Source organism: Rhinolophus sinicus, chromosome 14, assembly GCF_057876585.1.
Source record: "Rhinolophus sinicus isolate RSI-liver-muscle chromosome 14, RSI-T2T, whole genome shotgun sequence".
Classification (NCBI taxonomy): Eukaryota; Metazoa; Chordata; class Mammalia; order Chiroptera; family Rhinolophidae; genus Rhinolophus; species Rhinolophus sinicus.
Window position 1 is genome coordinate 113,139,641 of NC_142514.1, and position 23,158 is coordinate 113,162,798.

General features: G+C 35.2%; 1 protein-coding gene across 1 annotated transcript in view; it reads left to right on the forward strand.

Annotated features, from left to right (window-relative positions):
• The window catches only part of GUCY1A2 (guanylate cyclase 1 soluble subunit alpha 2), a 271,854-nt gene that overhangs the window by 230,014 nt on the left and 18,682 nt on the right, over positions 1-23,158 (forward strand). Inside the window, exon 7 of the mRNA XM_074335531.2 lies at positions 22,991-23,145. Coding sequence (XP_074191632.1) covers positions 22,991-23,145 — 155 coding nt within the window. The remainder of the gene's footprint in view (positions 1-22,990; positions 23,146-23,158) is intronic.

Below are 23,158 nucleotides of genomic sequence, written 5' to 3' on the forward strand. Positions count from 1 at the left end.
AGGCACTTTTAGGAATAACTTAACCAAATTATTTTGCTCATTTTTTTTATGGCTGCACAGAGTGAATATGATAAAAATTCTATAAATAAGTTTAAAAGAAATATTTTAGTAATTGTTAAAGGCATTCTAAGAGATGAAAGTACATGTAATGGGTTAATTGTTTATTTTTCCCCTTCTTAGTGGTACATAAAATAATCATGTATCCTATAATTTATAGACCTTAGATTCTATGAAATACAGTATTTTTACAACCTATTGTGAAAGAGAATAAATAAACAAATGAAGTCCAGAATAATATCCTCAGGTTTGCAGGTTACTCTTAATATGGCCGGAGGCCACGGCAGGCCTAGGCCAAAACCATGAGGTAAGAGAAGTGTATCTTTGTTTTTGGTTCCTTTTGTTCTCTCTCAAATGGAAAAGCAGGTCAGTGTAATCAAAGGGCAAAAGATTTGGAGTGCAAAGACTCAGGTTTTAGTTCCTGCTCCAATAATTGCTGGGTTTGTGAACTTGTGTAGGTCATCTCACCTCTGAGTTTTCTCTTGGGATAATAGACCTGCGTTATGTTCTTCAGACAGTGGTTAGTTAAAAAGCATATTTGAAAAATGCTGTGCAATATTAGTTACTATTAAATGGTCCTTCTTTTTCTTGTTTTATTGGTAAAGAAGCTAAGAAGTATTTGTCTTAGAGGAAATAAGGAGAGGGGAGATTAACATATTGTTATCTATTCACACCCCAGTTGTACACTATGATTAATCAGTCTGCATGTGGCTAAAGATTTTATTCTCCAGGAGCTAGAGGAATACTTCTCTAGGAGGAGTTAGTGAACCCATTCTAAGGAGAGGACTGATAATATTTGGAAGAGCTATGCCCTGATTTCCTCCGGTAATCAAGTTTGGGCTTCCTTACTCTTTCCTTCTGCCTGTTGAGGACCTCCCCTGGCCGAGCTCCCCCTCCTTCCCCCTTGCTTGTCCCCTACCACTCAGTTGGCTCATTAGGAAGTCACTGTATGTATGCTCTGAATCTTTGTTCCCTCAGAGCCAGGCTTTCTGTAGCTTCAGCCTACTAAATAGCTAATACCATAAACTAGACTTAAAAATTCATCTCATCTTAATAAAAATTACTTTTAAAATGACCTTGAAGCAGACTTTTTTAGTCTTAAAGAAGTACTAGTGGAAATGGGGACATATTTCTCAAAGGGCACAAACTTCCAGTTCTATGATGAATAAGTCTGGGATCTAATGTATAGCATGGTGAGTATAGCAAATAATATCATATCATATACTTGAATGTTGCTAAGAGAGTGTTCTTACCACAAAAGAGAAATGGTAACTATGTGACAGGATGAAGGTGTAGTTCATACTATGGTGGCAATCATTTTGCAGTTTATAAATGTGTCAAATAAACACATTGTAGACCTTAAACTTAACACAATGTTATGTGTCAATTATATCTCAATAAAACTGGGGGTAAAGGCACTAATGGTGAGTCTTTAAGGTAAGGTAGAAAGAGAATGGTGCCTTGGCCAGTGTTTGGGGAGTTAACTTCCCAAGGAAATATTGCTTATGACCCTCTGTCAACGTATTGTATGCATTCCTTTAGTTCATTTATACCTTGAGTTAATCTTTCCTAAGAGTATTTAAACATCTGCTAAACATAGTAGTTAACTTATTCATGTTCTTTAAAATGATGGCTTTCAAATTGTTTGACAACAGCTCATAATAAATACATTTTACTCCTTGACCCAGAGCACACATATGTATTATTTATGTGTGTGTGTGTAAGACACACATAATTAAAACAAAAAAATTAATAAAACATCACTTAACCTTACAGTGAAAGATTGCAACCAGCAGTTTAAAAAACACTCATTTAGAAAATAAGTCCTTTTGGCAAGCTTGATCAGAAATAACGTTTGGTAGCCAATAGGTTAATTTGCTGGAAAATACGTGTTATATTTCCGAAAGCATTACAGAGTTAAAAGAATGTATGAAGAATAATCATAGATAACAATTATCTATGATTATTTTAAGTCTGAATTTTTCATTCCTATATTATTTTTCTCTCAGAAACTAAATTTCTACATATGATTTTGTAGCAGATAAATGAGAAGGAGAAAGTAATGACATTGTTTTTATAAAATCTAGTCTACATTTTCTCCCAGTCTTGTTTCTGTTATCTTCCATACTATCTTGGCCTTCCTTATCACTTAGCTTTGGTTAAGAAATGGTTTCTGTATCCCCTTCACAAATTAGTCACTTGTCTCTCATTTTTTACTTTCTGTAGTGAGACAAATTGTCCATCCTAAAGATAGAGCTTACAGAATTCCCTGCCCTCAGTGTTGGTTTTTCACTAAGTCTAATCCCATTAAACATTTCATTGTTAGGAATAACAGTTTTCATTTTCCTTCAAGGAAATAATAATAATGCTGCCTCTCCTCCTCCTCCTTCACCTAAATGTGTTGTTGACAGTATGAAAAGGCATTTCTTATATTTGATATTTAAGTATCTTGTCATAGGTTATAAATTCATTAAATAGTGACCAAATTCAATAAAGGTGGGTAAATGTGTTTTGAAGTTAACTTTACATAAAATTGAAGACTGTGAATATAAATATGTACCATCTTAATTAAAGAAAGTCATTTAGCCATTTAAGGAGTGACTTCTTTTTCTTATCTCTTTAAAATAACATGCTTGGTTATGCCAATATAGAAAATAGATTGTAATTATTCATTTGTTTCATCCACTCCAGAAAGATAACTTCTGGGGATTAAAGATATTCATGGACACAATATTACAATCTAGAATAGGAAGCAGGTTTGTTATAAATAATTAAAGAACAGTGTGATCAGTGAACTAATTGATGTATAGATAGAGTACAGTAATATCTGAGGAAGGACTAAATATCTTGAGAGAAGAGTTCAAGAAAAGAACTTATAAAAGATGGATTCCCTAAGCTGGATCTTGAAGGACACGTAGAGGGAAAACTTTTCCGGAGAAGAGAATAGTTGTGAGAAACTATCAAGATATATTCAATCTTCCTAGCCTGCCATAATTAATTGTGATAACTCTGGCAGGTATGACATCTTCTAAATTTACAAAAAGAGGTATTCTGCCATTTTTTTCCATGCTGACTTTATAATAGGCTGGGTGTGTCATTGCAGAAAATGGTCTCTCATTAAATTGTACTGAACTTCTAAAGAGCAGTTTTCGCTACATGGCTGTATATTTTTTCCATGTTGCTTTCTCAGCGAAGACATGGTCCCTGTGACAAACGTAAAACCTTTTTAAAGGTCTCGGTTTGCTGGAAAAGTTTCTCCTTTGCAAAGTCACACGCCCAGTCCACAGAAATGAAAAATTATTTTAGTCCTTCAATTGATAATGCTTTTTGCACAAACAGGTTAGGAATACTACAAGGATTTGAAAAGTCTTCAAACACTGAAATTGCAAAACTCAGAGTTTTTATTGTGTAGTGGCAGCAGAAGACAGTAGACCCATCAATTCTTCCTTCCTAACTTCAACCACCATATCTAACTCCTTCTCAGGTTTTACAAAGAACAAACAGACATTTTTTTTTAAGCGTGAATTTGTAATGGTATGGGATTTTTATTTATTTTCTTACTGTGTGTCCCCATTAGAATGTGAGCACCATAAAAGCAGCGACTTCATCTATCGTAGTTTTTCCTGTATCCCCAACACACAGAGCAATGTGCAGCATATATTAAGAACTCTGCCAACTATTTGGTGTGTGAATAAATAAGTGAAATCAATCAATATTGAAGGAATTAAGTCTTCCTCTAGCAACCATACTTTTTATCAACAAGAAGATATCACACTCTCATGCTTCTCAAAAGCGGGGGAAAAGGGAATGAGCATCTGTGATCGTATCTGGTACATTCATTCATTCATTAAACATTTATGAAACATCTGCTAGTTCTCACACAACGACACACAGACATATTCGTGCCTTTCATGGAATGTCGATTTAGATGGGGTGGCAAATGTATAAACAAGCAAGTGTCATAATAGGGATCCTTGATATTTATAAAATTTGCATTTTCAGTTTTAACTATTCACGAGTGAGCGCAGAGTAATTATACGTAGTAAATAATATTTCCACCTAGATAGGCATTTAAATCAACCATGCTGCAAGGCTTGGATAGGGAACTAGTCAGTGAGCCTAGCTTGCTGTTTGCTATCTGCATGTCCACATGGTTTGTGTTCAGTCTCATTCTTCGATAAACGTTTTTGGGAGAAATTATTTGATGCTGTGGCATTGTGAATTTAGAGATTTCCAAAGTTTTATTTGGATTTACAAATAGATGTCCTCTTCATCTCTTCAGTAGAATTTCAGAGTCTCCTATTATTTATACATGCTAAAATAGAGGAATGTGCAAGAAACCAAAATAGCAGAGATGATAGGATGGCAAACTGTGGCTGGTGAAGGTTAGGAGAAATGAGTATTGAAGATTAATAGATTGAGTAGGAATTTGTTAGGTAATTAAGGTAGGGAGGACAGTACAAGCAGAAGAAATAGCATGTACAAAAGCCCAGAGGTATGAAAAAATATCAGTGAATTTAGAAAACAACAACATGCGTAGTGTTTTAAGAGCAAAAATTATAGGGGCAGGAAGTGTCATATGAGATGGGAAATTGGCAAGATGCCAGGCCATTAAGAATTACAAATTCCTTGTGAAAGCATCTGGATATTCAGTTGAACGTTAGGAGCCATTGAGACTCCAACTGGGGAGAAAAACCTATTTAGATGAATGTCTTAGAATGTTTTAGGAAGTACCATCTGGTTGCTATGTATTGGAAGATTGAAGAGGAACTAAGCTAGAGACAGATAGATAAATCAGGAGATAGTGTGATAGACCAAGTAAGAGAATGCGCGCCCCTGCTAAGGTAGGAACAGCAAGAAGGAAGAAGAAACGCCAATTAGAAAGACATTTAGGAGGTAGGACACTTCCTACGTGGTTTCAGTGTACAAAATTCTAGTTTCAGAATATGATTTGTTTTTCTTTTTATTTTTAAGAAATCTGTGCTATTTTTTCCATAAGTGTATTTTTTGTCTTGTTGAATTCTTTTGAAGTGACTGGGTCAAAAGAACAATTCAAAAATGTGACCTTAGTGCTGTGTTTAGCAGATTGGAAATTCTTCAGAGGCTTAAGAAATTAAGAATGTTTGTGGTTTCCTTCCAAGATCAAGGGGCTAAGGTCATCTAACTGAGAAGCTCATGTCATCCAATTCATGTTCTCATCTTGCAGATGTGGAAAAATGCCAGTGGCTGGATTCTATTGGCCAGATTCAATGAGCCTGGTTCAGGGGACTCTGAGCAGGGCAAGTCTGAAGATGGGCTCGTCTCTCAGGACATCTCTTGAATGTGGTCTGCCATTGTCAGTATAGGCCCCTGACTCTTTGCTCACCGTAACGTTGATGTCCTTCTTCCCTGCTTTCTTCTTTCTCCAGACCTTAGGCAGGCTCTGCTAAGGGACTGACCCTTGTCCTAACTGGTTTGCTTTGCTGTCAAGGTCTCCCTTTTTCTCATTGCCTTAAACGTAATCACTTGACTTCTCATATATCTTCCACTTCCTAGTTTTGTCCCTCCATTTTGCTCTGACTTATAACCCCTACCTGCCTACTGTAAAATTTCAGACTCCTGACCTAACTTCAGATCCTTGGTTATACCATGATCATGAATCTTTTACGTTTCCAAAATTATTCTCCCATGCTGCACATTCTGATATGTCTGCCACAGCCATGGCTCCTAGAACCACTTCAAAGCTGGTATCTCCAATTCCAATTTAAGTCACATTTAACTTTCCCATTCAAAATTAACTCACAGTCTCCCACCATCTTCATCCCACCCAAAAGGAACTCATTTTTCTTCCTTTAGCCCTTATTTCAATCCACGATGCCCCGCACACTACTACAGAGTGTAGGGCATTCTTTGTAACTTCCTTCTTTTATCTTTTACATACATTCAGTCACCAAGTCCTGTCAATTTGCCACCTACATATCTCTCTGTCTCCTCCTTTCCATAGCATAACTGTTCAAATTTAACTAAGAACTTTTTTAGCCTGTAGTGTTTCTTGCTCAGCCATAAATCTAAAGTCATTCTCCATCCTGTAGCCCATATTAATATTCTAAATCAGAAATATAATCTGCCAATGTATTACTTAAGTTTTGCTTGTTTACCTAGTACGTATATACTTACCAATCACCTATTTACATGCCAGACTCTGTGAGAAGTTGCAGGGTTATCACAATAAACAAGATAGACGTGACTGAGTCTTCTACTCTTAATACCTTTCAGAATCATATCTAAAGTCCTTTAATACTTGAAATCCATGGTCTGTCCTTGTCTACCTAGTGAAAAAATGGGAATTATGTTGGGTACAATTTGCTTTCCTTTGGCTTTTCCCCCTGCAAGTACTCTGCAGTCCGTGCATGGCTATCTAAAAGGCAGATGGAAATGATCTGGGGTAAGAAGTTTGGGTCCAGGGCTGTCCTTGTGGTGTCACTGGAGATTGAGACACTTAATTAAGCACGCAGACGTCTGTCACCAGCTACCTTTTAAGATCAAAAAGTAACTCGATATCTTACCACTTCCAATATTTGGTTCGAAGTACCCTGAAACACTTCTAAGTCCTTTCAGTGAGAACATACTCTTGAAACAGAAAATAGTTACAAATTGAAATGTGTTACTGTATACTAAAGAGTAACATTCTATCGTGGCTGATTTCTGTTTTGCTAATACCCTTACCTAACTGAAATAACTTTTTAAAAATACAGAGCGTGCCAAAAAAATGTATACACATTTTAAAAAAGGAAAAAACTGTATTAAACTTGTAATACTCAATATATACCAATAGCAAAAAATGAATACAAGTCATGTGTATACATTTTTTGGCACTCCCGGTATGTTGAAAATTGAAGTGTTTGGTATAATTTTGGTAATTGTAAGATATATATGTCTTCCTACATGTACCATTCAAATAGATATCATAGTTAGATGTGTCAGTGGGCAGTGTCAATAAGGAGGCAGTTATTGGCCACCTTTGCTGTGTCCCTGGCTGCCATCTGGCATACAGTTCTCACAGGCAGCCCTTAGATAGTTCCACAGGGCAAGACCGTTGCTCAGATACACTCACTTAACCTGACTTAGCTTGTTTTGTCAGTTCATGTGGTTATTTTTAACTTGGTAGAGTGAGTAGAGTGAAAAGAGTAGAGTGAAAAGGAACGGAGGCATACCTTAGGCAAGTTTCTGACAAGTTATTATTTACTTAAAATTATATTGTTTTTAGGATATTCCTTTTATGAAGAGGGACATTTGAAAACAAAAATACATTTCAAAAATCTAATTCAAAAGGCATATGAGTTTATATTTTGAGGTTTTTTAAAGAAATGGCTTAAATTCATATTTCACTTCAATATTTATTGAGATACTACTATGTGCAGAAAGGCTCTAGTAGTTCCTGGTGCTATCACAGTCAGATAGATTGTTTGTCCAGAGTTTGGGACCAAGCAGAGGAGACAGATAATAACAAGATAATTTTTTAAAGTGTAGTAACTACTAGGGAAATATGGTGAGTACAATTTATATCAGGATACCTAACTTCCGAATGAAAGACTTCCTGGAGGAAGTGACTTCTAAGCTGTGGTCTGAAAACTGAGAAACCATCCAGATAGATCAAGAATTGAGAAAAGCAGAGGGAACAATTTACGCACAGGCATGGAGCAGAGATATGGCTAAGCTGGGTTTATGAAAATGATGTGAATTACCACAGAGAAACGGTAGAAGGCAATCTGAGCAGGTAAACAGCAACAAAAAGACCCAGGGAAGTAAAGCACATTGGTGTGTTTAAGGATCTGCAGGTAACATGGTACCATGATCAAATATATCAAAACAATGGTGTATATTCTAATAGTTTCATAAAGTCATACATTACCAAACAAAGTAATAGTCAGAAATGCATTTTTAAATAGAGAGATTGGTTTGGTTAAAACTGCAGATTTCTTATTCTGAATTTCATGTATCAGGAGGAAAGGGGTCAAAACAAAATAAATCATGGTGCTGTGCTGAGTGGAGTATGTCAGACAGTGAGAGGGAGATGCAGTGTGATTTCACTTATACGTGGAATCTAAAGAACAAAATAAACGAACCAACAAAACAGAAACAAACTCATAGATACAGAGAACATTTTGATTGCCAGATGGGAGGGGGTGAAAAAGGGAAAGGATTAAGAACAAATAGGTTGTTACACAGTAGTCATGGGGATGTAGGGTGTAGCATAGGGAATATAGTCATAATATGGTAATAACTATGTGTGGTGTCAGATGGCTACTAGATTTGTTGGGGTGATAGATGGGAGGGTGGTTGGGGGGCAGGATGAATAAAGTAAAGGCATTAAGAAGTACAAATTGGTAGTTAGAAAATAGTCATGGAGCTATAAAGTAAAGCCTGGGGAATATAATCAATAATGTAGTAATAACTATGTATAGTGCCAAGTGGCTACTAGACTTGTCAGGGGGATCACTTCTTAAATTATGTAAATGTCTAACCGTTACGCTATACACCTGAAATTAATATAAACTAATATTGAATGTCAACTAATTGAAAAATTTTAAAAGGTTGAGGGGGGTAGATGGTGAAGGGCAATAAGAAGTTCAAATTTCCAGGTATAAAACAAATAAGCCGTGGGGAAGTAATGTACAGCATAGGGAATATAATCAATAATATTGTAATAGCATAGCACATGTCAGATAGTTGCTGGACTTTTATCATGGTGATCACTTCTTTACGTATGTAAATGTTGAAAAACTATGGTGTACACCTGAAATTAATATAACATTATATGTTAGCTATAGTTTAATAAAAATAAATAAATCAGTACACACTAACTGTTATAGTTCTATGTGCTAAGACATTCTTAAAATTGACACTGTGTGTATCATACACACAGAATTGGTCTTTGATGACTACTTTGCATAGGTTCTTTGTTTATTAAGTACCCTTTTAGAAGAAGAACATCTACTTAGTTTGTTTTTGCTTGCTTGGATGGGATCAATGGCACGCTAATTACAAATAAAAACTACAAAACCTTCAATTTCAAACTTCAAGCTTTTTCTCAAAACCCAGTTTCAAAGCAGAGCCTTAGTTAAATCAGATGACTTATTCTAGTCCCTGATCTCATTGATTCCTGAGAATCAATTATTCTTTCATTTTGTACTAGAGGACACCATCAAAATTAAAATATCCCATCTGGACTGAAACGGCACTAAAAAAAACAATTTTGAGTTTTGAGTAGTTATTTTAGCTCCAGTGACTAAGCTTTTTATTTTCTTTTGCAACCAATAATTAGTTGAACCTAATTTTTAGCCAGATTTGGGAGAAGCTAAGGATACAATGTTTAGAGTTCTGGGATGTTGTTACTTTACCAATTATTGAACTAATGTGACAAGCAGAAGTAGGATTGAGTACAAAACATTGATTCAAGGCTTCTTGTTTACAGGTGTTTTTCATTCTGAGCTTGCAAATATTGATGAGGGATACAAAGAGGAATGTGTATCCAATGACTTCAATAGTGAAAATATAGTGCTGCAAGTATTTAGAGGAACGAAAGGGTGACATTTGTGCCCAACATAAAACTTCTTTTCATTCTTCTGATCAAGTCACTTATTCATTCATTGAATAAAAATTTTAAGATTGTGTACTAAAGGTAAAATTCAGTGGGAGAGAGTTGTTGAAGATACAGAAATGATTTGAAACTGAAAGGGATATTAAACTTATGGTTCTCAAATCTTGGGGAATCCATGGACTCTTTTGAAAAACTGATAAACGCTGTGGATGCAAGACCCACACACAAGTTCAGAGGATCTGTGGATGCCTTGAAGTCCATCATTGGACTCCTTGGACAAGATTTATGAATCCTGTGTAATGATTTTTTAATTTCTAGTTTTTGTTCATTGTTTGAATTTTCCATCCAACCCAAGGTTTATTTAAATCTTATTATGGGGGTTAACTTTGTTTTCATGATTTATCCCTAAAATTAGTATTGAGCCAGATCTTCCAGGAACATCTCCAAACAAGAGATCGATTGCTGATATTAAACCAAACTGCTCAGTAAAGCAAGCATGAGCGCCATCTAATGCTCAAATGGAGTAAATGTTGATAATAACAGTAATACGCGTATACAACAGAGTTAGGGTATGTATGTATCAAAGAATTTAGGGCTGTTGCCATTTGGTCGGTTGGTTGGTTGGTTGGTTGGTTGGTTGGTTGGTTGGTTGGTTCATTTCTTTTTAGGATTTGTAAATTATTATTTTTTACATTATCACATTCAGTTATTTTATTCCACCTCACAATCCCTTGAGTTAGTTTTTACTATCTGAATTTAAAACTAAGAAACATTTTTAAAGATAAGAAACATTTGTAAATTTGTCTTTTTATTGATGAAGGAGCATCTGATTTACATTTTTGAATGAACTTTTTATTTTATACCAGTTTTAGATTTTCAAATTTACTGCGAAAATAATACAAAGAGTCCCCAAATACCCCACTGCCAGTTTTCCCTGAAAAATAGTATGATACTATTTTTGTAACTATTGAACCAATATGGATAGATTATTATTGACTAAATCTATATTATATTCAGATTTTCTCAGTTGATGCCAAATGTCCTTATTTTGTTCCAAAATCCATCTAGGATACTGCATTAGATTTAGTAATCACATCTCCTTACGCTTGGTTATGATAGTTTGATTTACATTTGATGTTGTGTGTATCTGAATTTTATCGTAGTTTTCTGTTATTTTTCAAAATCTTAAAAAAAAAATTTTCATAAAGCACTGTCCCTTATTTTGTTCCTTTGATAATGCTATGTAACTAAGCAGAATTTATGGGGTTTGTATAAACATGAATTATCATTATGCATTTTTTATCTCTGAAAATAAAAAAAAGAAGGGGATTAAGAAAAAGAAAAAGAACTGCCAAGATACTATGGTAGGAAGACTAGTTCAGTAGCCATAAGAATTATGTTTCCTTTTGGACTCTAATAATCCTCACTTGTTGTGTTCTTTCACAAGCCATTTACCCTTTGCTTTCAATTACCGCACCTGTGGAATAAGGTGTGTGAACCAGAAACTTTCCCAGCCCTTCAGAGAAGATAAATAAAACTGACCACTATTTTCCCAGTAAAAGTTAATAATCATAATGTTTCATACTGGATATGAGGAAATGCTTATTATATACCAGCGTATGCTGGTACACATTATTATTGTCTCCATATTATAGATGATGAGTTTTCGAGAAGTAGTTTGCCCGGGTTCATACAACAAAGTAATGGGTCAGATTCCAAAGTCTGTGACAACTTCCAAAGAGACAGCACTCCTTTCAGCATCCACAAGCTGCCACGCTGTTACTAGGGCACCCTTAATGACCAACACTCAGAGATGAACAAGTTTCTCTTTTAGTTCCATTGCCCTTAGACACATGAGACCCTATAAAATGCGATAGATGAGCCTAGGTTGCTACGTACCCCAAAATCGATGTGCTGATGTCTCAAGGAAACCTCTGTCTCCAACAAACTGAAATGCATTAAGTCTGAGGAATATTCACATTTCTACCCTGTTTGCTAATATTTTAATTAAACATATATTTTCATTGCTTTTGAAAGTCTTCAAGAGGCATACAGGAATATTGTGTCTCTTCAAAGCAGAATGGAATATTGTGTTTCCTTTTCAAAATTGAAAGGTAGTATATAGTATGTGTTTATGCATGGGAAAGAATTTACATAATGCATGATCGCTAAAACCATTTGCTGGGAAAGAGTAGAGCTATATAAACTACTTGGCTTCTGCAGTATTGATAGTTTGTAAATATATCTGTGAAACTTAAGTGACGTTCTGCATTTGTGGTTCTCAAACTTTAGATACACATTAGAAACCCTGAAGAGGGTTAAAAATCCCAATGCCCAAGCTTCATTCCAGACTTGTTAAATCAAAATCTGGAACTGAGATCCAAAACAGCAATTTTAAAACTCCTCAAGTTAATTCTAATATGTAGGCAAGAGTTTTAAATTGTAACTGAGGAGTTTAATGTCATTACTGTACTTTTATTCTCTAGGGTAAACTTGTCTGTGATGTCTATAAACAAAAAAAGTTATGGCTTACAAAAGAGGATAGTAATTTAATCAAACTCATTTTTTAAATTTCTTTTTTTGCTTACACATCTAATCAAATGCATTGTTTTCTGTCTGATATGTAGAACTCCTTAAAATTTTATATGATCTAAATTTTCCCCAAAGAAATTCAATTATCAACAGTAAGGATGGACATCATTATAATACATGCCCTTTTCCAATGGAGGAACTTTTATTAAGTAGTCCGTCAGGGGAAAGTCATATATTTGCAATTTTTATTTTTAGTTTTTGTAAAATTGAAAAATAATTTCAATAGCTAAAATTTGAGAGGTGATAGTTGTTCACTACATGTATATTTTTTCTTAAGAAATAAGATTTCTGTCTTTACTTAACTTTATAAGATTTCAAGTTCCTTGAAGGAAAAGAATAAAGTCTTTCACTTCTTTGTGTCATCCACAATGCCTAGCAAGTACTTGGGATTGAATTGTTATGTAATAACCTTTGGAAGAGAGAGGATAAAAAAGGAAAGGAAAGGAAGGAAGAAAAGGGAAAGGAGAAGTGAAAGGCAAACAAGATCCCACATTTTGTTAAGCACATTTCCTTTGAGGCGTGAAAGGCAGAGGTTATTTTCTGTTCTTTAGAATTGTGCATCTCCCAGGTTGTTATCAAAAGGGCTCTCAAGCTTAGGGATGTTTTTGTTGAAAGTTATTCTGTTGGTTGACTCTGGTCCTTGGTCTTGAATAAGATTCAGATTAAGTAAGTAAATAAATAGATAACTAAATTTCTGATAGTTTAGATGGATTAACTGGTAAATTGATAAATACATGCTTCATACTATTAGAATTCTTTCCTAAATTCCTTTGTCTCTTTTTGAAGGATTCCATTTCTACATATGTAAGATTTTTTTAAGTCATTTTTGAATACACAATATAGTAAAATTTCTTTAGTAATAGAAATTTCTTCCAAAATATTTGTTGTTAAGATATGCATATTGACAAAAAATGATTTCTGTCAGTTAACTGAAAGAATTAGTAAGTCAGTAGCAATATTTTCTAGTGAGAATCTCAAAATAGAAACTTCTAAGAGCTTTGAAATTTTAGCAGTTAACAGGCTTTGTTAAAAATGAAGGCATTAACAAGGAATGCCTTTATGATATTGGTAAGAAGTAGATTTCAATCTATGCAATTAAACAATACAGATGTACTTAATAAACTAAGTAAAGTATCACAGAATGATGGAATTAATGTTAGAGATGTGATTTGTAGAGTATTTCCTTAGCAACATGGTTAGATAGCCAAAGATTGGATGTCAGAAAAAGCTTCTACTCTTTTCTACATATCAGAATGAAAATAAATGCTGATAAAAAACAGTGTCAATCATTTTCTTAAATTCTTTAAATATCTTTATCATCTTTTAATTTGGCTGCTACTCTTTATTATAATCAGCAGTTCCATATGTATTTAAATTATGACACTATGTTGTTAAATGATATATCAGCTGTCCATATTTCTACAACAAAAAGGTATGTTTTTCATTTGCTAAATTATATGCTGGTCATTTCTGAATACATGAATATTTAAGTGTATTAATTGCTTTAAATCAGTTTCTTACCTTGAAAAACAATTCTTAAAGCATTTTCTTTTTCTGCACAAAGGAAAAATTTTAGATTTAGCTTATAGGCCTTAATAATAACACTTCTACAAGGTGGGTCAAATTTAATTTTTTTATTAGGTATCAGATGTATTTAATTAATCACACACATTAAGTAGTGCCCTGTATGAAGGCAGTGGTGAAGTTGAGCCAAACTGTTGTACCCACTTAGCCGTCTGTGATATGCTGCCGTCCTCTATAGGATTCTAGGCATGCCCGCCTAATCATCTTTTGTAGGGTTCTATTCTTCCCCATCAAACAATGAAAACAAGATTACAAACTCACTTTTCCCCCTAACTTCAAAGTGCCAATTATTTAAAATTTTGCTGTGTTTTATTTTATAAATGTCACTATATTTCTTATTGTGTCTGAAATTATGTTATGATACCAGTGAGGAAAACCATTTTTTTTGTCAAATATTTTCTATAAAGTGAAATATCTCTATGAATGGTATTTCTGTAATGTTCAAAATAAACACAGTGGGACATTTTGCAAAAAGTGCTATTTGTTCAAGCATATTACTTGAGAATGTGACATCTTGACACCATCAAACTGGAGGATGAGTCCCCTGATAAAAGAAAAAATGCTGCATATCCACTGAGATATTTCTCCCTGTTTTCTTGCACATTGGAGAAATAAGGAGAAATTGTAAAAGCTACATAGATTACGTGAGTTGATTGTATCTTTCTGAAGAAGCTTGAGCTTTTGAAATTAAAATTTAAAATATTAATTGATTATTTCTTGTCAGGGAAATATTGCTTATTAATAAAAGACCAAGACAAAAAATATGAAAAGAAATATATGTATTTCATGTTATTGGTGAAAAGAGTATTTTACGAGAAAACTTCTTAATATGTGTTACTAATACTGGTAAAAGGATGAAGTACTTGTTTCCCTCCCTCTTGCCTAACAATGTGAATAATGATTTTAATCTGCTTACTATGAAAACAGTTAAAGATTTTTTAAAAGCTTAAAATCTTAGTCACATAAATCTAAGAACAATACTTAAATGCAAACATGAGTCACTAACGCTTTTTCTACTAGAAGTCTTTTTCTACTATAGCCTTTCTGTTTTAATTTGGATATTTTGTCTTGCTGAAATGGATCCATTTCAACACAAATTGGTATTTATTAATTAACTTGCCAGCTGATAATGCTAATCATGGTTTCAGTTTGACCTGGACATTCCAGAATTAGTAAATGTATTTACTGTATTATACATGGGTATGTGGCATCATCCTTGACACCATAAACAATGCAATAGTGACCGTGAGGTGTGGGAAGGGAACTGTGTTTTTGAGTGCCTAGTATGGGCCTGTACTTTATCTCATTGGGTTCTGCTAACAGCCCCACCAAGAGGGTATTATAATTATTATTTTACACATAACTTCAGAGAGGTTAGTTAACCTGACTAAATTCACATAGCTGGAGAAAAGAAGGACTTAAGAGTTGTCTTTTGCAAGTGACAGAATAAGCAATTAAAGGAATGCATTGGTTCAAATAATTGAAAAGCTCAGAGGGAGGGCTAGCTTCACATGAGGCTGGAGGTAGCTACGATATTCATGTTACCATGAACTTGGCTTCTTTTTTGTTCTCTTTAGTTTGCCTACGTGGTGTTGGCTTCTTCCTCAGGCTCAACCAGGGGCCTCCCTGCAGCTCCAAGCCCCCCATCATGGTGCCAAAATGGCACCAGCTGTTCATTGAAACACTATATAGCAGGTTCTTGAATAACGTTGTTTCATTAAAACATTGATAAGATGACATAGGAACTTAACTTGTTTATGTCAATTAGCCTGTGGTAAAATTGGGTTGTTATGTGTCATCTTGCTACAGTTCCGAGAACCTATGGGCGACATTAAGTGAGGACTTACTAAACCCAAATGAACACCACACTGTCTTGGGGAAAAGGGGTCTCTTCTTGTAGCTCTCACATAATTTCTGAGATCTGCTCTCTCATTGGCTTACATTGGATCACTTTTCATTCTTAAATTATTTCTAACACCGAAGGACTGACATACTCTTCACACATTGGGCCTAATCCTGGACCTTGAAGTGGAGTCAGTCTCATAAAATTTGCAGGACTGAGACTAGATGCAAGTGAATTGCCTGAAGCATAGTGGTATTGGCTGGAGAATGCCACCATTAAGTAGATAGTGGAGCCAGAATTGCATATAAAGTCTGTACCCTTTAGGCTATGCAACAAAACTAGCAAAACATAATCTCTGCTTTTAAACTACAACTGACATTTAATGGATAGAGGTCCACTAAGCAACCTACAATGCACAATACAGATCCCCCGCAAAAGGCGTGATTCGACCAAAATATCAATAGTGCTGAGACTGAGAAACCTTATTCTGTGTGGTCTACCTTCCTTCAGTTCAAATGCACCGAAGTTCTTTAGGCTTTAGAATCTTTGTGTGTTATTTTCACTGTACCTGGAAAGAGCCCCCTCACCACCACCAATCCAATTATAGCTTTGCCACCCCCTCCCTCTCAGCCAAAGCCATTTCTCTTTCAGAATTAAGCTCAAAGGGTACACTCTGAAGGGAGACTACTCCCAGATTGGTCAGCCCCACCCCCTCTGTTGCCCTCTTTTACACTTTAACTTTTTTGCATTTATCATGATTTCAGTCAGCTATTCTATCTTTTACATCAAATGAAAACTCCAGGAAGGCAGGGAATATGCATCTTTTGTTTTCCCCTTTTTGCCCTGAGTACTTAGCACAGAGTCTGGATGGTATTTCAGGGGAGGCAGTCTGTGCCTCTGAGCAAAAGTATGGATATGCTAGGCATTTTGGGGGTGTGGTGAGTAAACGAGTTAGGAAAGATTTAGTGTGGAAGAAGGAGGGAAGGCTTCTGATGTTGGATCTAAAGAATGTACAACTTATTTTTTCTGAGTTTCAGTTGGAAAGTGTATACCTTCTGTGTGTAGACAGTAGGCAAAGCAGATTAAATGATTTTATTGTATTGGATGATTAGTTGGATGTGCCTTGTAGAAACAGCCTGAGGCAGCATCATTTCTTTTGGGGTACTTTTTATAGTGCACTGAACCAAGAGCCAGGTAACCTATAGTCGAGAGCTGGCCCCAACTCTACGGTAGTTGCACTTTTTCGTTGTGTTCCTCTGGACTTCAGGTTATTTGTAAAACGAGAGAACTGAACTAATGGATCTGTGCTGCCCTCCCAACCCTAACATTCCTTCCTTACAAAACCAGAGGAACTATTAGCTAGCTGAGGTCAAACCTTATGAACCTTCTATTTTTTAAGAGTTATAGGAGGAATGTTATCTAAAAATGCAGTTTATGTGCCTCAGCTCATAAATAATCAGTACAGTATTATGAAAATAACTGAATCCTATAATTGGGAATTTTGATGTGTCCCAGAGTTTTGCATTATTTCATACATTTCATATAAATATAGGAGATTGAGTAATAGATATTCTAACCTCAGGATAGATCCTAAAGTTAGTGTTTTTCAAATCCCTAGAACAAACTTTTTTCACGAACTTTTCCTAAAGAGTGAAGGGTAGTACATTCATCAAAGCTTTGATCTAGTTGAAGCATTTATTATTTTATTTGTGTGTGTGTGTTTGTTTACTAAGTATTTATAGGTTGCCAGGGGTCTGTTTAGTGCAGGGTATCTTAACGTTGGCACTATTCATGTTTTGGATGGGAAAATTCTTTGCCGTGGGGAAGCTGTCTTGGGAGTCTCCAGGTCTACTGAATAGATGCCAGTAGCAGCTCACCATCCTGGTTTTGAAAATAAAAAATGTCTCAAGACATTGCCAGGTATCAACTGTGGGGCACAAATGGCCCCAGTTGACAACCACTGGTTTAGTGCAAAGCAACCCTTTTTAGCTAAGGCATACTACCCAGATGGGTGCAAATGTTACTGCTTGGTTTAAATAAAGTTAAACCTTACCAAAATGAATCTAAATCCCTCATTGATCGTTAAGTGCACCTCTCTATTTTGTATAACTGGTAGATGCTCTTGGCATATTCTGAATGACGCACTCAGTCATTTCCTTATGTAGGCAACAGTTCCTGGACAATTTGGATAAGTTGTCAAAAGAAATGCAAAAGAAAGCAGAGTCTGGTGATTCAGCTTGTAAGTTCCCAATGGTATATCTTTACTTTCAAGTTTAAATAATTCTCTGAGTCCTGTTCCATTATAGGGTAGTGATAGTGAATCTCTGCTATTTTTGTGGTTATTGATACATATGTTTTAGGTGGCCTTCTAAGAGATAACTTTTTTTTTTTTTTAATGACCATTTCTCCATCCATTCCCTCAAGGATATGAGGGGTTTTGTCCTTGGCATTTTTCAGGTTATAGCAATTCTCGTTCTGATCATTTGGTAAATGAATGAATGAATGAATGAATGCATAAATAAATAAATAAATAACAGCTTCTTTTGAAAGGAGGCAGAGGTGGAGCTATATAAGCCTTGTACATAATTGGTGTGGGGGGCCAATGCCAGATGGCTCAGTTGGTTGGAGCACGGGCTCTCAACCACAGGGTTGCCAGTTCGACTCCTTGACTCCCGCAAGGGATGGAAGGCTGCACCCCCTGCAACTATCAACGGCAACTAGACCTGGAGCTGAGCTGCACCCTCCACAGCTAAGATTGAAAGGACAACAACTTGACTTGGAAAAAGTCCTAGAAGTACACACCGTTCTCCAATAAAGTCCTGTAAAAAAATAATAATAATAATGTCGATATAATTGGTGTAGGGGTGGATTCTTTTTCTCAAACAAAGAGCACAGAATAAATAAGCTCTAAAATGTGTCAGTGTAATACTTACTTCTGCTCTCCTCCTGCTTAAAAAATACCACTAAAGGCCCAGACTGACAATCTTTGGATCTAAGACCTGGGTGTTTTTTAGGCAAGCCTGTATTACACAAAGAAATTTAATATAATAAGTAAGCCTCCTGAAAGCAAACATAAACCCAAAGAAAGTACTTTGCTAATTTTAGAGAAAAGTTTTTTATTCTGATCTTGTTTAAAATGAATATTACTATTTAGCATTTTCTTCACCTTTAAATCCAAATAGACAATCTCTTATCAGAAATAGGCCTAAATTATTCAGAAAGTTTACTTTCTTTAAAAAAGTGTATCTCATTTCTTCCAGTCAATATGGAGTAACAGGGACTGGATTATATTCCCACCTTAAACAATTAAAAAGCTGGACAAAATACACACACAAAAACAAACAAACAAAAAACAAACAAACAAACAAACAAATAAAAAAAACAACACAAGTATTCATGACATTAAACACTAGGCAATGGGAGCCAGTGATCCCTGAGAGATAGGAAACAAATAAGATGAGACATATGATTTCCATGGTGTGTTGCCTTGGGAGATATCCAGGCTATGGTACAGAAGGGGCAAACCAAAAGGAACCCAGCAAGCTTCCTGAGTTGAAGAGATGGAGCTCAGAGTCTGTGGAAACCAAGGAAGCTAAAGGTCACAGACAAGAGTACCAATGAAGAGAGAGTTCCACGAAGACTACCAGAGATCTTCTTAAGGGCCTCCTATATGTTCTACAAAGTACTGATTGTTGTTTGTATGTGAGAAGACTACCTGAGCCCAGTGGAGGAAAATCCTGAAAGGATTAGAGGAAAAAGTTCCTAGCAATCACACAGGACTTACAAAAAAGCCCATTCCCATCAAGAAGACTGAAAAACTTCATAAAGCATGGACATCGGATATACCGTGCTTCCCCGAAAATAAGACCTAGCCAGACAATCAGCTCTAATGCGTCTTGGGAGCAAGAATTAATATAAGACCCGGTCTTATTTTACTATACGACCAGGTAGAATATAATATAATATAATATAATTAATATAATATAATATAATATAATATAATATAATATAATATAATAATATAATACAATACAATATAATACCGGGTCTTATATTAATTTTTGCTCCAAAAGACATATAAGAGCTGATCGTCCAGTTAGGTCTTATTTTCGGGGAAACAGGATAGTACTCAGAGGGTTCTTGCCTCAGTAGTGGGGAATAGTTAACCCTACCTGAAACACTACTCAAGACTTGCCTAACAAATCTTAAAAAGCGAGACTTGAAAGGAACAAACTTGTTTCCAAGTAACTTGACTACATCTCAAGACAAAGCTCAAGAATATTTGTAAGAATATAAAAATATCTAGCACTAAATGAAGTCAAATTGATAGCTAACATCCAACCAAAAATTACTAGCCATACAGAAAAGCTGAAAAATATGACCCATAATAGTGAGAAAAATCAATCAAACTGAAACAGATGTTAGAATTACCAGACGAGAGTATTAAAAAAGTTATTTAAACTGTATTCCATATTCCTAAAATGAATTTAATACCTGAAAGATAAAAATAAATCCCAATTGAGCTTCTAGAGGAGAAAATAAAAATATCTGGTATGAAAAATATACTGGATGTAATTAACAAAAGATTAGACATTCATAAATTTGAAAACATTGCCATAGAAATTATCCAAAATAAGCAGAGAAAATAATGAACTGTGGAAATACTTCAAGCAGCCTAAAATACATGTTATTGGAGTCTCTGAGAAAGAGAGAGAAGGTAAATAGAAAAAAATGTATCAAGAAAAAAATGGCTGAAATTTTCCCAAACTTGATGAAAACTATAAAACACACAGATCCAAGAGACTGGACAAACCTCCAAAACAGGAAATATGAAGAAAACAACATCAAGGGAAACCATAATTAAATTTTTCACAACTAGCGATAAATAGAAAAATTTAAAGCAGCCAGAAGAAAAAGATACACAGATGCTTCTTCACTTACAATGGGGTTATGTCCCAATAAACCCTGTGTAAGTTGAGAATATTGTGAATCAAAAATGAATTTAATACACCTATACTACTGAGCATCATCCTTGGCCCCACCTACCTTAAAGTTCTCAGAAGACAATATACGGAGATGGTAGCAACTCAGTGTACTGTAGAGTATCTGTTGTTTACTGTTGTGAAACATGGGCCAGCATTACGAGAGAGTATCTATTGTAGCACATATTGATAGCCCAGGAAATTATAAAAATTCAAAATTTGAAGTACAGTTTCTACTGAATGTGTATTAGTTTTGCACGATCATTAATTCAAAAAATTGTCAGTTGAACCTTTGTAAGTTGGGGCCCATCTGTATTACATATGGAGGAATTAAGATAAGCATGGCACCAAATTTCTCATAGAAAACAGTGCAAATGAGGAAACAGTAGAGCACCATCATTTAAGTACTGTGAGAAAAATATTATTAACCTAGAATTCTATACCTAGCCAAAATATTTTTCAGATATGAGGGCAAAATTCAGGCCCTTTATATGTTTTTGAAACATGTAAAAAAGCTGAAAGGCTTCATTACCAGTGGACCTACAGTAAAAAGGAAATGTTTAAGGGAGTCTTTTAGGTAGAAATAAAATGATACCAGATGTAAATAGGAATCTACAGAAAAGAATGAAGATCATCTTAAATGGTAACTTCGTGACCCATACCTTGGACTTCTGCTGTCTATCTTGCTACATTGTGAGTTGGAACATGAGGGTGTTTCTGAGCCAGCTTCAAGTTTTCCAAAAGAAATATGTGACAAGATACGAGGAGGAAAACAGTGATAAGAACTTGGTCCCTGCCTGAGGAAGGAGAACTGAGCTGCCTCACAATCTTGACCACTCATGCAGAAACTGTTACTGGGTCTACAGTGTTTAGGTGTCTGTATTTTAGGGTTTTCTGATACTTCAGATTGACCTTTACTTTAATTAAAACAACTACTTTCAAAGCTGTAAAGTTGTGCCTTCTACATTGAGATCTTTAATCTACTTGGATGTTTTTTTCCACATGAAGACACAGTTAATCCAGAACCTCCTAATAGAAACGCCATCTTCTTCTCACTAATCTGAAATGCCAACTCTGTCATATATCAATCACCTATATATGCAAGGAACTCTTTCTGGGTTATTTGTTCTATTAGTCTATGTCTCTATGCATCAATATTATGATATCCATGCACTAATTAAATATGCTTATGCAAAGACTTGATATCTCATAGGGCAAGTATTTCAACTTTTTTCTTCTTTCTCAAATGTATCATGGCTCTTTTTAGCATATTGAATTTTCAAATAAATTTTAGAGTCAGTTTTCAAAGAGTAGATGGAAAGGTTATTAGATGCTGCAGCTAGATCACATTGTTTTCAGTCTGTCTTACTATGGGTTGATACATGCAGAAGTCTGCAGTCCAATGACAAGGGTTAGTCTAAAAGTGACTTTTTTTTATCATAAAATGATAGTGGCAATAGCAGACATGGTAGTGAAGGGCTGACACTGCCTACCTAGTGGGCATCTAGGGGTCAGATCTCCTCCTCCTCTCCCAGAGTTGTCCACATTCCCCTAGAAATAAGGATAGCATTTTCCAGTTGGTCACCATTAGCTTTGGTTATTTTGGTGTAGATCACGTGGCTACAACTTCATCACTATAATCTTATTTAAGTGCATATTAATTGCATAATGAGGACTCTTTCAAAGCAAGGGCCAGACTAATATTTATCAGATTCCCAGAGAGTAAAATATCCAGCACTTATCTTACTCTTCAGGGTTTTCAGTTGACTCTTCTTGACAGACTCAAGAGTTGAATTCTCTATAATTCCATTTTAATACTATGTTGGGGAATTTAGGAAATTTATTCAACATTCATCATTTACTATTGAGTGTATACTTTTCTCTTAGTACAGAACTAAGTGCTGAATATTCAGCAGTAATGAATCCTTCTCTCATGGGAAAATCCAACATTTAAGTGAAATAAACAGAAATATAAATATTTAATTTATAATTCTGTTTAATGCTGTGGAGGGAAAAATAGAGTTTTATGTGAGTGTAAATAACTGGAGGGAGAATAATACATTTTCCATGTATTAGAACATGTTATGTATAAATGAAATGATTTAACTTGTAACAACCAGATTTATGTAGCAAATTAAATGTAGTTATTTTCCTATAATAAATCCATTCATTCATTTATTCCACAGCATCCATGTTCATCCAGATATTGGGCTCACACAAATGACTAAGAACCAGTCCTGTCTTGGGGAAGTTTGTAGTTTAACAGTTCACATAATTAGCAGTGGGTCTCATTAAAATAATTGCATACCAAATGAAAACATAAATATATCCTTTTTCTCTTTTATTTTTTAGATGAGAATAGGCATTCACTCAGGCTCTGTGCTAGCTGGAGTTGTTGGAGTAAGAATGCCACGATACTGCCTATTTGGAAATAATGTCACTCTGGCCAGCAAATTCGAATCGGGAAGCCACCCTCGGCGCATCAATGTCAGCCCAACCACTTACCAGTAAGTGTTCTCT